The 12,184-nt window shown below is 38.0% G+C and overlaps 4 protein-coding genes across 4 annotated transcripts; 3 read left to right on the top strand and 1 right to left on the bottom strand.

Annotated features, from left to right (window-relative positions):
* Positions 1–162: 162 nt before the first annotated feature.
* On the top strand, positions 163–3,619 carry LOC124183491 (switch-associated protein 70-like). Its single transcript, XM_046572059.1, has 9 exons — positions 163–569; positions 735–854; positions 929–1,135; positions 1,239–1,354; positions 1,566–1,689; positions 1,769–2,110; positions 2,195–2,396; positions 2,480–2,635; positions 2,746–3,619. Exons 1-9 carry the CDS (start codon positions 471–473, stop codon positions 3,009–3,011), a joined length of 1,632 nt encoding a protein of 543 aa, XP_046428015.1. The 5' UTR covers positions 163–470; the 3' UTR covers positions 3,012–3,619.
* LOC124183497 (dynein regulatory complex subunit 2-like) lies at positions 3,612–5,764 on the top strand. The gene is made up of 5 exons (XM_046572078.1): positions 3,612–3,764; positions 3,869–4,459; positions 4,545–4,937; positions 5,009–5,158; positions 5,267–5,764. The coding sequence occupies exons 1-5, from the start codon at positions 3,621–3,623 to the stop codon at positions 5,453–5,455; spliced, it is 1,467 nt and encodes a 488-aa protein (XP_046428034.1). The 5' UTR covers positions 3,612–3,620; the 3' UTR covers positions 5,456–5,764.
* On the bottom strand, positions 5,520–8,825 carry LOC124183490 (THO complex subunit 5 homolog). The gene is made up of 11 exons (XM_046572058.1): positions 8,624–8,825; positions 8,394–8,531; positions 8,091–8,305; positions 7,900–7,975; positions 7,619–7,804; positions 7,380–7,512; positions 7,056–7,295; positions 6,871–6,973; positions 6,560–6,761; positions 6,187–6,487; positions 5,520–6,107 (listed from the first exon to the last, which is right to left on the bottom strand). The coding sequence occupies exons 1-11, from the start codon at positions 8,717–8,719 to the stop codon at positions 5,791–5,793; spliced, it is 2,007 nt and encodes a 668-aa protein (XP_046428014.1). The 5' UTR covers positions 8,720–8,825; the 3' UTR covers positions 5,520–5,790.
* A 119-nt stretch (positions 8,826–8,944) lies between these two features.
* LOC124183495 (charged multivesicular body protein 6) lies at positions 8,945–10,698 on the top strand. Its single transcript, XM_046572074.1, has 4 exons — positions 8,945–9,122; positions 9,237–9,346; positions 9,449–9,879; positions 10,055–10,698. Exons 1-4 carry the CDS (start codon positions 9,057–9,059, stop codon positions 10,102–10,104), a joined length of 657 nt encoding a protein of 218 aa, XP_046428030.1. The 5' UTR covers positions 8,945–9,056; the 3' UTR covers positions 10,105–10,698.
* The last annotated feature ends 1,486 nt before the right edge of the window (positions 10,699–12,184 follow it).

The raw sequence follows: 12,184 nt of genomic DNA, 5'->3' as shown, positions 1-12,184 counted from the left end.
CTGTCTTGCCCACTCCTTCATTCATCGCGCATCTCACCAATCACAATACCTCATTTGTACCACCTGATAATGCGTGCTATAGTGCGTGCCAAAGTACGATATGCGTATGTGTGTGTGTGTACTACATGCGTACTATGGTCATTCTTGATTACAGCAGCCGCTAGTTGACTTGATTCAACAATCCTAGTTTCATTCTCTTCCGCAGAGGCGAACGTATTACAATCCCACGTAGGCTTCGGCGCGAGCCGACAGTGGTAGCGAATATCATACCCATATTCGTGCGTAATATGTGGGCTTGTATGTATGCGAAGGGAGAAGGTTGGAATTCAGATAAAGCAACGAGTCGTGTCGAGTCACCAGTCAGCCAGTCATTATTCCTCTGCAGTTTTGCCAAGTCCCATTCGGTCTTATTGTTAGGCGAGGATGTGATTCTTCCAAGCTACCTGTTGAATCAGCGCTACCGATAAACTATGGCGTATTTGTTGAAAAACTTGACAAACAGCATCTGGCATGCGTTTTACGCTCTGCAAGGTGACACCCCGGGTATCGTCGCGAAATCTAAATTAAAGGTGCGTATGAATTGGAGCGTATCTCGCAATGTTGACAAACGCACGCCGTATGACGTGATTAGTAAATATTATAATCCTGAAGCTGTTTACTTAACTGTGAAGTTTCTTAGAACTTTATGTTTGAGGGTGTGGCTTTTTTCACGACACTTTCACATGTCACTTCAGGTGTTGACAGCCAACTTTGGAACCTTGATGGATCTGTATGGGGTTGAGAAGGGGCTCGATGATTACCGAAGCACCCAGTGGCTGACGTTCGATCAATTTTTATATTACCTACAGAATGAAGTAAGTTTTGTCACTATACTTATTCTTATTATTATCGTCATCATTTGTCGGTACAGTCATTTTATCCATCTCAGGTCTTTGCCTCTATTTCTGATGCAACACCAATGCAAACCTGCAGACTTCTTGAAGAACGTATCGAGGAGATATGCTGGCTTGTCTCTCGAAAAGCGTACGCAGATCAGAAACACAGAGTCTTTGAAGATCGCAGCATTTATCAACTCTTCAGAATATTCTGTCTTTTAGCAGAGATGGGAACACATAACGCAGAGTCATCGTATCTCGTAAGTCATCATAAAAAATTCTACTCCCTTACTTTCCAAACAATCAGATCTTATTCTAAAATCCTTAACACTTTTTAATCTGAGGTTTTTTTACTCGTAATAGATAACCATGCACAGCAACGAGGTAGCTCAAATATCTTCCCAACTCGTGACATCATTGGGTCTTCATTGGGACTCGTCAGACTTTGCCGAATTATCTGCAGCGTTGACTGCATTCAGGTAATTCTTCTTTTGCAAATGTCTGCATGTTATGCGTTTCGTAAACGAAGTTGTGTTCTGAATCAAATGCAGAAATACTTGTTCAAATTTATCTTGGTTTTAGTTATCGCAAAAAATCACTGTACCTAAAGTTGAAAGACTTTCAGACTGAAAGCAGCAGGATCTCCTTGTCTTATCCATGTAGCATTTAGTTAAACGTATTTCCAAAAAGATTCCCCACATTTCTGGCAGTGTTGGAGTCCAAGTACAGCGGTGGAGGAACTTTGGACACAGCTGCTGTAGCTGAGGCTATAGATGACCTTTACCAGATCTATGTTAATGACGTCATCAAAAAAGTGAGGCACCGCTAAGGCGATCAAGTTCTGAAATATCAATCTTTCAGAGATCCTATAACTAAGTCCTTTAATTTTCCAGGGATATCTGATTAAGAAAGGATTTCTCTTGCCAACAATGCGATACTACTGGTTTGTCCTTCAGCCGGGAAAATTGACTTACTACAAAGATGCCCAGCAGAAAGATCCTGCTGGAGTGATAACCCTAAATGTAAACTGTTGGGCTGATGCTGTTAAAGATTCTGGAAAGCTAGATAAACAGTTTATTCTAAGTTCACCAGACAACAAGGCACTTGAACTGGTCGCTGATGATCATAGGGGCAGATTACAGTGGTTAGCTGCACTGCAAATTGCCATTGATCATTCTGGAGACAGAATTGGCTATCAAAGGTCTCTAGCGATGCAAAGACGATCCATGCGGCTGGTAAATAAATTAAAAGCCAATTTACACTGGCACTGACAGCACATTGAAAGTGAGTATTGTGATGGAATATGTGATTTTTCTTAGGCTAAGAAACAACTGAAGGAAGAAACGGGGATGGAATTGCAGCATGAACGCCAAGCACGAATTGCCGCAGAGTTACAAGCAAGAAAGCTGGAGGCGTTATCTAGAGAAGAAGGAGCCAAGGTACAAGAGCTTGAAGAAATCAAATTAAAACTTGAAAGACTTTTGGAGGAGGAGAAGCAAGCCTTACAAGATGAAGAGATAGGTATTAATTTCTCTTCAACAATTACCTAATCAACTAGTTTGGCTCTGATTGCTGTTTTAGTTTATCTCTAATTTTTCGCATAGTTCGTAACCTTCAAGCTCGAGTATTGAAAGAAGAATGGGAAAGGAGAGAGCAGCTAGAAAAACTACAACAAGAGCAACAGGAGCTCCTTGAATCAGAAAGATTGAAGCGCCTTGAATTCGAACAGAAACAGCAAGAAAATGAACTAAAATTACAGGGTAATACCGCGATTCTTGTCAAATTCTTCCGAGTGAATCAAAACATGACAGTTTATTTATGAAACACAAGTAGCGCGCCTGACTTCATGAAAATCTGAATGTCTTTACAGAAGCAGCAGCAAGACTTGAACAGCTAGAATCTGAAAGACAGGGTCTCGATGCAGAGCTGAGGTCTGTGCGGGAAAAAGTAAGACAAGCTGAAGGAGCTCAAATACTATTAGAGGCGCAAATTGTTGTAACCAGGCCTTTGAGAGGTGGAGAACGAATCAGACGTACTCAAAGCATGATTCCTACTAGTAAGGAAAGGTCTGATGCAATAGAATATTTAAAAGATCGGGTTACTTCCACACAGGAGGATATTCACCCAGTAACGTAAACGCCGTATAAAAAAATTCCTCCTAAAATTTGCCATGAACTGATTGCCATTCCTGTAGGTAATTAATAACTAACGTAGTAATAACAATCATCCTTTGCCGGTTTGATAACATGGTGCCCCGGGGTAACGTTTTGGTCGTTAGATCAGTTATTTTTAGTTCTGTTATTTGTATTTTATCAAAATGTATTAATATACTCATAAGTAATGTTGGGTAATTTTATTTACAATTTACATTTCATATTCAGAGCTGTGTTGTAATTATTTAGTATTTTGAATATAGATTGTTCTCTATTTACAAATTAGATATACACAGAGAAATACATATTTTTTACATACCTATAATAACTTCACTATATCTGTCAGGGTAAAATAATAAATAAAATTTTTAACTATCAATTGCATTATGAATCAGTAAAACAAAATATAACAACTTTTAAACGCATATGGATGAATCACAAGTATTGTTGATTTCCATGGTGACTGTTGAAAAATTGATCAAACACAATCGGCTAAGTTCTTCTGTCTGTGGAATGAATTTAGTTGCTTGGTCCAATTCCCAAAGTATACGTGAATTTAACTTACTTACCCAGTACATAATAAATTTTGAATATGCCTGCAAAAAAGAAAAAGGGCAAGGCATCGAAATTATCGCGTATGAGCGATGAAGAGCGAGCCAGATATTTGCAACATCGAGCGGAAATAGAATTGGAAGCCAAGAGGCGCAAGCAACAATTAATCGCTGCTTTTACAAAGGTGAAATTTAATTCTACAGTTATGAGTAGATTATTGTTACATGTTACCATTCAAAAGACGCAAGCAAGTTTATAACAAAGAATAACGAGCTTCTGTGTGTTTAGAATAAACTTAAGCATGAAGAAGCATTCTCAAGATTGAATACTGCGAAAATAAACGAACAGTGGCGTCATTTGCTGCGTCAAATAAAGTGTAAGGAATTGTATCAGGACGTTAAACACCTTTGGCAAAATTTCGACTGTACTTTGAAAGCCAAAAACTCAATAATTGCAAAACTCTACGACGAGTTAGAATTATCTGACAGAGATCACAGGCGATCACAAGAGGCTCACATCATGATGATTGATAAATTCATAGGTGAATTAAAGATATACATACTCATACACATGCATATCACATTTCTGCTCAGAGGAGACAATACTATGTTGACCATAAATATTTTAACAATGAGTCGCTTTGCGTATATTTCAGGCATACACAAGCAGAGATTGAGTTATTTGCATGACAATTATGTGAAAGAACTCAGAGAACTTGAATACATTGGCACGGTAGAATTGAGTGAAGTTAAAAATAAACTGGAGAACAGTTGTAAGGAACAAGACACTATTATATTTGCACAGAACAAAAGTCTGGAGAGTAGCTTAGAAAAAACAAGGTCACAGAATGCTATCCACACACGTACCATCGTGCATTCGGTATGTAAGTCACACATTTCTTTTTAGGAAAATTATTGGGAAGGTTTCTATGAAAGAATAATCAAACTACATGTGATGCGATAAGAAAGAGGAAGACATAATGGAACTGAGGCACCGTGTTGTGGGCAATATGGAGAATCTGTGGTCGCAACTGCTTGCGACAATCACAGACTATGAAGTGCTGACGGAAAACAAAAGGAAGCAGTATGAGTACTTGAAGGAACAGGATGATGCTGTCAGGGCAGAAGCAGCTATGTTTCCTAAACAACAATCCCAGCTCTTAGACACAATCGATATTACCAAAGGACAATTAGATGATTTGGCATGGGAGCGTGGGGAGCAGATAACGGAGTTGAAACAACAGCTGGAGCAGCTGAACAAAGCGATTTGGGATCTGAGATCCAAAATAAAAATGGCGCAAATAACAGACGCCATTCGGCTGAAGAAACTCAGTGTTATAAGCAATGGAGTGAAAAAGGTAAATCTCACTATTGGTGATTTAAGATGTAAGTACAATTTTTTATGCCTATTCTTTACTCTTGATCGTAGGAATTGGATAAAATTCTGGAAAAAGGAACGATGTTGCAGCTTCTCAGTCAACTTTGTTCAAGCTTAGAAGAACCACGAGATGGGATTGACAAGTGTTCTAATAAAGATAACGACTTATTACATTGCTACGAGAAAACGGGCACAGAAAACGTAATAATATATAAAATTCAAATAGAATCAGGGTCTCGAGGAAATGAGATTTATAATCGTAGATGAGTTAGCAATTTTTACAAATCAAGTAATTACATTTTCTTCCAGGTGACAGAACCGTTCAACAGAATGGAAAAGTTCTGGAAGCGATTTAATGAAGTGAAGGCAGAGAATATTTTAATGCGGAAAGAGCGTGCACAGTCGTTGCAGGAAAACAGGCATTTGAGGCACAACTTGCGTGTGTATCTAGTTACTGTAGCCAGAATGCCAGCTGCGAGACCTCATACAGCCATTTAAACATTTTTAGTTAAAGAAAATTTCAAATTGGTCTAGATTTTCGCATTTATTTTAATATAAATATTGATGCACACAAATATGAAATCTAGATCGGTATACGTATTTTATTCCAATGTGTAAATCTAGATACCAGTTACTTCACCTCTCTTGGAATAATTTTTTCGTTTTTTGTTTTGTTATTCTTAACTGACGTTTACGCTAAGTGTGAATTTCTCATTCAAACATGATTCAAATGGAAATACCGCACGTTTTTGCAAGTGTAGAGCTATGTTGATTGAAGTTAATCGGCCATTTGTACTTTGTGACAGTCCAAGAATGGAAAAGCTGTTGAATTTCTATCGATGGGTAAAAATTCCTCCACCCAGAGTCAAATATTTGTAAGGCCTCGCCCTGGTCCTGCCTCTGACTGGATGAAAGAATATTTTCTCCTGAGGAACTATACCCTCTGTTTCAAGATAAATATCAAAACAAGCTCTCAGTCGCTGCAATTGTGCAGATAAAGTTGGTGGCTTTTCCCACATGACATTTACTTCTCGCTCAATATCCCTCAGGATATCAACGGATGCTGGAACGGTAGGATTGAGAGTGATGCTGAAAATTGGTGGTACTCGTGGATAGTCAGGTTTGATGGCTATATGAGCCACAAGTTCACCTGGAATGAAACGCGTCGTAATTAATACACTGAAAATAATAAAATTGCAGTTATTAAGAAGACAAGAACTGATACTAACTGCTCTCTCTGCGTAGTACAGCTTCATAGAAAATATCCATCGGTGATACAAGGCCTTTTTGATAGAACGGGGGCGTATTGTCAAAGCTTGAGTAACTCTTCCAGGACAGAGTGTTGAACTTGTGTAGCACAGTAGCTATCTTGCATGGCATTGGATCACTACTATCGGTAAAAATAGAGAGATTCCCTGATTCCAATTGGCGTATTTCAGAGCAGAGCTCAAGACGTGCTTTCACTCGTCGTTTTATCTCTTTAAGAACACATTCCACACTGTCCTGTGCCAATCCGTGATTGACTGCCACCTATAAAATACATAACATATTAGTTAAGAATGATTTAAATTCTATTTGTGTTTCCAAATTTCAATATACAACCATTTGTTTAGCATTATCCGACGTAATGAACCGCAGCCCAGCCATGCGCTGAGCCCAGTTATAGGGAATGCCTAGTTGCAGAGACGGAAAGGGGCCCAAGCCATACCGACATAATTGGTAATGATTAGCTGGATTTGGGCTCTCCAGACCCAAATCACCAGGGAACAACTCTCGAAGTACCGAATCAGACACCAACATATCCCTGTCAATGAAACAATCAGTGTTTGATAAATTTCGGTTATTCTGGGTAATAAATTCTGTAAGTAATATTTTGGTTTACTCTTAGAGTACTTATTAATAATATGTCATACCCTGCACTAACGCCACCTGGATTTTCGGTATCCAGTGTGGCATCTAATGTCACCACATTCAGGTAGCTCATATAAAAGAAGTTTAGCGTCAGTTTGGTGTTACCTGTACAAAAATTGTATCAAACAATAAATTTCTACCATAAAGTATTCCTTTGCATGAGTAGAGATTAAAGTCCGAAACTCACTTTTGAAAACCATTACGAGTCTTACGCTCAATGGATGTCTCTGCAATAGTCTAAGTTTCTTTTCCTCCAGCCTAGCTTCTTTCGACATTCTGTGGTGTCTCTTTTTATGGACTGGTGTTTCTTCTACAACCCCATCTGTTTGATTGTCTTGGTCAGAGTCTGAGTCTTGTGACCCCTCTTGGCTGTTGACCCTCTTGGCATCATCATCATCTCCTTCTATACTCACGAGCAGTGAGGAATCTGAAGCAAATAGAGAACACATGAATGATCATTGCTCGAAAAAATTCTTTCAAACTTCTTTGTTGCAGAGTATAGTGGACGTACCATATGCATCTCGATACGCAGTCGCCTTTGCGTAAAGAACATACAAAGGTGAGGCTAATAATGCAGCCTTTTGATGCTCTTGCCGTATTTTGTCTAATGGTAGGCCAAGACTTTCCTGAAGTGGCTTACTTGCCTGTGAAAATGAAAAAAAATTGACATGAGAATACTTGTACCCGGAGGCTGGAATAATATTGGAATTCGTTGAAAGAATAAAAATTGCATAGGTCTGGCAGACATACCTCTAAAATTGTACGTAATTGGGGTGCGAGATTATCCAACCGAGTTTGTTTGGATTCTATACTGGCAGCCACTCCTTTCTTGCTGTCAGTAAGCTCATCGCACAACGCAGCCAGCTGCTTCCTCTGCATCAACTCCCACTCCAAACGAGCTAAGCGCAGTTGGTGAGGGTCGTTTTTGGTAATTTCCTTTTGAATTAGAAAAAATTTATCATGTAATGGTTCACAAAATAATTTGTAATAAGGTTATACTTCAAGGTAACCTTAGTTATAGTAGAACTTACTGGCCTAGAGACAGACTCAGGTGCCTCTTTATAAAATTCATCCTCTGGGACAAGTTCGATAGATTCGTCTTTTGATCTGGGCAGAAATAATTATTCTTTGAGCATAGGTATCAATGGCAAGATCCAAAAATTATTTTTCTATTGAATTTCTGTGGGAAATTTATATTGAAATCAGGTACACTTGAACTCACTTGAATTGCAAGCATTTGACGACTTCTTTCTTGAGGTGCATGACCTCGTAAAGTAGATTTTGTAAATGCAAATGCCTGCTATCTACACTGCTCTTAGCTGCTACTAAGGAGTCCCTTGCGAACTTTGTTCTGAACTTTTCCATTCTATTCAACTTTTTCAATTCAATGAAAGCGAGTGATGTTTGAATCTGCAGTTCACGAATCTCTTCTTTTGCCTGAAAATGATATGAAAATCACTCTTCAATCTTAAACAAGAAATAACCACATGAATTAAATCATTCAAATGCCATGTACGTTACTAACACTGTCCTCGCTGTTTGATTTCAATTTTGCTATCTTATCCATCAATGTTCGAATATTTTCGCACATCGACAAAAAATTCTCTGAATCCGTCGCAGGCGATCGATCCATTGCCTCCTTTTCCTCGTAAGTTGTTATTACCTGTACAAAGGAAAAATAAATTTTGTGTTAAGTTTTATGGGTCCAAGATTGTTATGAATTCGATGGGTTCATCATATTGCCGGAAACCTAACCTTGTACATATCGGCATCCTTGACTGGAGTCGTTACCCCAGTAGTCACGGATTTTCTTCGCTTCTTTGTGGACTCAGTTTCATTTTCTTTACCCATTCTTTCAAGATTCCTGTACGAATAATAATTCTCGAAAGGTCTAAATCCCGGTTATGACTCACACGATCAATCGAGGTTATGTTTACTATCTTCGATCAGTTAAAACGATAAGTAGGAACTACAAAGAATATAAATAGCGGCTTGTAGACCCTGGATTAGTTCACCAATACCCCACAAGATGGTATCAGCGGTCAATTTTGCGGCTCGATTCGCCGCTCGATCTCGAAATCGTATGTTTTGAGGACGTGTTATCGCATCAGTTGCGAAGTGTCAAGTCGCGATAAAATTTTTTAACTAGTTGATTAGATATATTTAACTTACATTGAATAGAAAAAAAATGGGAATATTTTTCTCGAAGAAAAAGCCTCAGAGTCGAGTTACTGAACAAGACAAGGCTGTGCTGGTTCGTATAACAAATAAAACTACAGAATTTTAACCTAATATAACCTGCTGTGGGTTTGACACATCAAATCTACGTATTTATGTAATTATATTTAACAATTGCATATCATTTCAGCAACTGAAACAAACGAGGGACAAGATAAAACAATATCAAAAACGGATCGAACAAAGCATCGAAAAGGAGCGTGAAATAGCAAAACAATTAATTCATGATGGAAAGAAAGAGTTGAGTATATGACGTCGCTTTTTTCTGTTATGATTCTTCATTTCTCAGTAATGGCGGTAATACAAGGTAAAAAATTATTCATGATTTTCGTTGATTTTCAGCCGAGCTTTGCTGCTACTTCGCAAAAAGAAATTCCAGGAACAATTGCTCAGCAAAACGGACGGTCAGCTCGAAAATCTGGAACACATGATGCACGATTTGGAGTTTGCACAAATTGAGTTGAAGGTAATAGATGGGCTCAAAGTTGGAAATACTGCCCTGAAGAAGCTGCATGATATTCTGTCGATCGAAGACATTGAAAAAGTGATGGATGAGACCAGGGAAGGAATTGAAAAACAAAAAGAGCTAGACGATGTGCTCAGTGGAACGCTGTCAGACGAGGACGAAGGAGAGGCGGAGGCTGAGCTGGAGGCGCTGCTGGCCCAAGATAGGGAATTACAAGATAAAGAAGAAGAAAAAACGAAGATTCCTGAAGTTCCAAAGGAAGTTTCTCTGCCTGACGTTCCCACGGATGAACCGGTCAAGCAAAGAGGTATATTCTTCTTCCTTGTTGTGTCAATCAATCTTCAGTTGCCATTGCATACAGCTATGCAAAGATGTCTTATCGTTACCAGCAATCCAGGGAATATGCATTGCTGTATAAATTATAGGAGTATAGTTGTGTACCTTGTTCATTGACGTATGCTGTCTATATTTACTGTTTGCAGAGTCACCAAGGAAGGAAAAAATACGAGAGGCAGTGCCATTGGAAGCGTGAATGATAATTCAATTTGTGTAAAACACAGATTTTTATTAATTCCTTGATTTATTAGACGTATACATTTTACTTCTTTTATTTGAAAAAAAAAAATCTCTTCTGTGACGTGTTTCACTGACTGCGCCCAGTGTATGCTACGTGCAGTTTCTCCATCTTACGGCCATTTCCATTGACAAAATTATGACAAAAGTGAAATTTGTACGTACCGAGTGCAGTGGGTGGAAGCCACTACTAATACCGCCGGAGTGTGTATATATGTACAGTGCTTTTTGTACAGTTGTTAATTGTATGTAGCTAGTAGTCTGATGAATGAACCAAAAAAATAGATTTCGTAGATCTATCCACCTAAATTTCAATTCATCTTCGGGATCGCATCGCCAAAGTCTTAAAACTTCAATTGGATTACCAATATTGAAGCGTGAGTGCAAATATCAGAGTTATGTTTATATGGTTTAGGTATCTGACTTAAATTCAAAATGTCTTTAGTGTCATGCTTCTGTGAGTGTGACTCGAATTGTATACCTAATATCAAATTGTTAACGACAACATTGTGCATCCGTTAAATAAATTTTTTCACATTATTATTGTAAACGTCACAATTAGCCACTTTTTATTTTCGTAGAACGCAGACTATTGCAGGTCTGCGTTTTATCTCAATAAGAAATATTGCAGATTAGAGATGAACAATATTATTTGTTATTTCTCACCCAGACGAGAGTACACGTTGCGATTACCGAGTTACTTGAGACTTTTTTTTCTCTCATTGAGTGCAATAGTAATCATTTTAAGCTCTCAATTGTCACATGGATGGTGTTTATATTTTTCCACAAATAATCATATTTTCATCCATCAAATTGATTGCGTCACTGAACATATAAATAATTCCAATTTCATACTCAGCGCAATCGCAAAGAGGATCACCTTATCATCTAACTAATTTACAACTTTAAACATTTCATTCTCTTTTAACTATGTGAATGACGTGCAGGTAAACGAAATTCCTCAGAAATCACGCGGATAGTCGCTGTCTCTTCCAGTTATCAAGACAAGCACAATTGTTATCTAAAAAAAAAGACAATGTAAAAAAAAAAAAGAATTCTATTATAGTTGTTTGGTTACAACATCAGTATTCAAGTTATCAAACTTTTATTTGCTATTATTGTATCTTTTCTGCAATTTTTCTTCCAGTTACAATGGAGTACCCAAACTTTCAAAACATGTTTCTCTTGAATTGTCTCTCTGATTCGTTTTTTCAAATATGGCAAGTTTTCGACGCAGAACGATCAGACATATCGATCGTCATTCGATGATCCAAGCACGAGATCGCTGGTTGTTTTTATGCGACTGTTTTCAAAGTTTCTGGGTTCGATGATCTCATATCTCTGATCGCTGTGAGCACAATTGTCCGATTATATTCGGCTAACAAAACTACGTCAAAGTTTGAGAAAACAATTGAGCGAAGTTGAGGAGAATTACGGACACGGTAAATAAGGTACTTTACGATTATTATTCTGTTTTCACACTCAATTACGTATTCGCGTAATTGTTATTGTATATATCTCTCTCTCTCTCTCTTTCTGTCGTGTTTACCTCTCGTCGGAGAAATTGCACCCCGATGTTGTTGTTATCACCATCTAATTGTCAGCCGTGTTTTGCACAGATAGTCCAGTCGGAATGTATGTACATTTTTATGCGGGTTTGTTTTTCTAATCGTTGGGGACACTGATGGTCTAAATCCAGATTTTCAATCAGATTCTGCAGTATCTTCGGCCACCATCTTGAATTTATCAGGAAATCTGTTTTTGTCTATTAATTCGCCCATCTTCAAGTTTTTACTGACCCAGTCGTATTAACTAAACTTGTACCATTAAGGAGAAGAAAAACTAAATTTGTAGAAAATTGTATTCTTCGCAACTTTGGTCATAACAACTTTTCGTCTGCGATCGATCTTTTTTAACTTAATGTGGAACCAAAAATTCAATACGGTAGCTGAAGCTACTGCACCCTACCTAACCTCTTGCAGAATCTGATCGATATTCTGGATTTATTACAAACTAAAATGACCAGAAAAAGAAAATAA

This window comes from Neodiprion fabricii, chromosome 5, assembly GCF_021155785.1.
Source record: "Neodiprion fabricii isolate iyNeoFabr1 chromosome 5, iyNeoFabr1.1, whole genome shotgun sequence".
Classification (NCBI taxonomy): Eukaryota; Metazoa; Arthropoda; class Insecta; order Hymenoptera; family Diprionidae; genus Neodiprion; species Neodiprion fabricii.
Note: the sequence above shows the minus strand (reverse complement) of the source record. Positions and strands in the feature narration are given on the sequence as shown.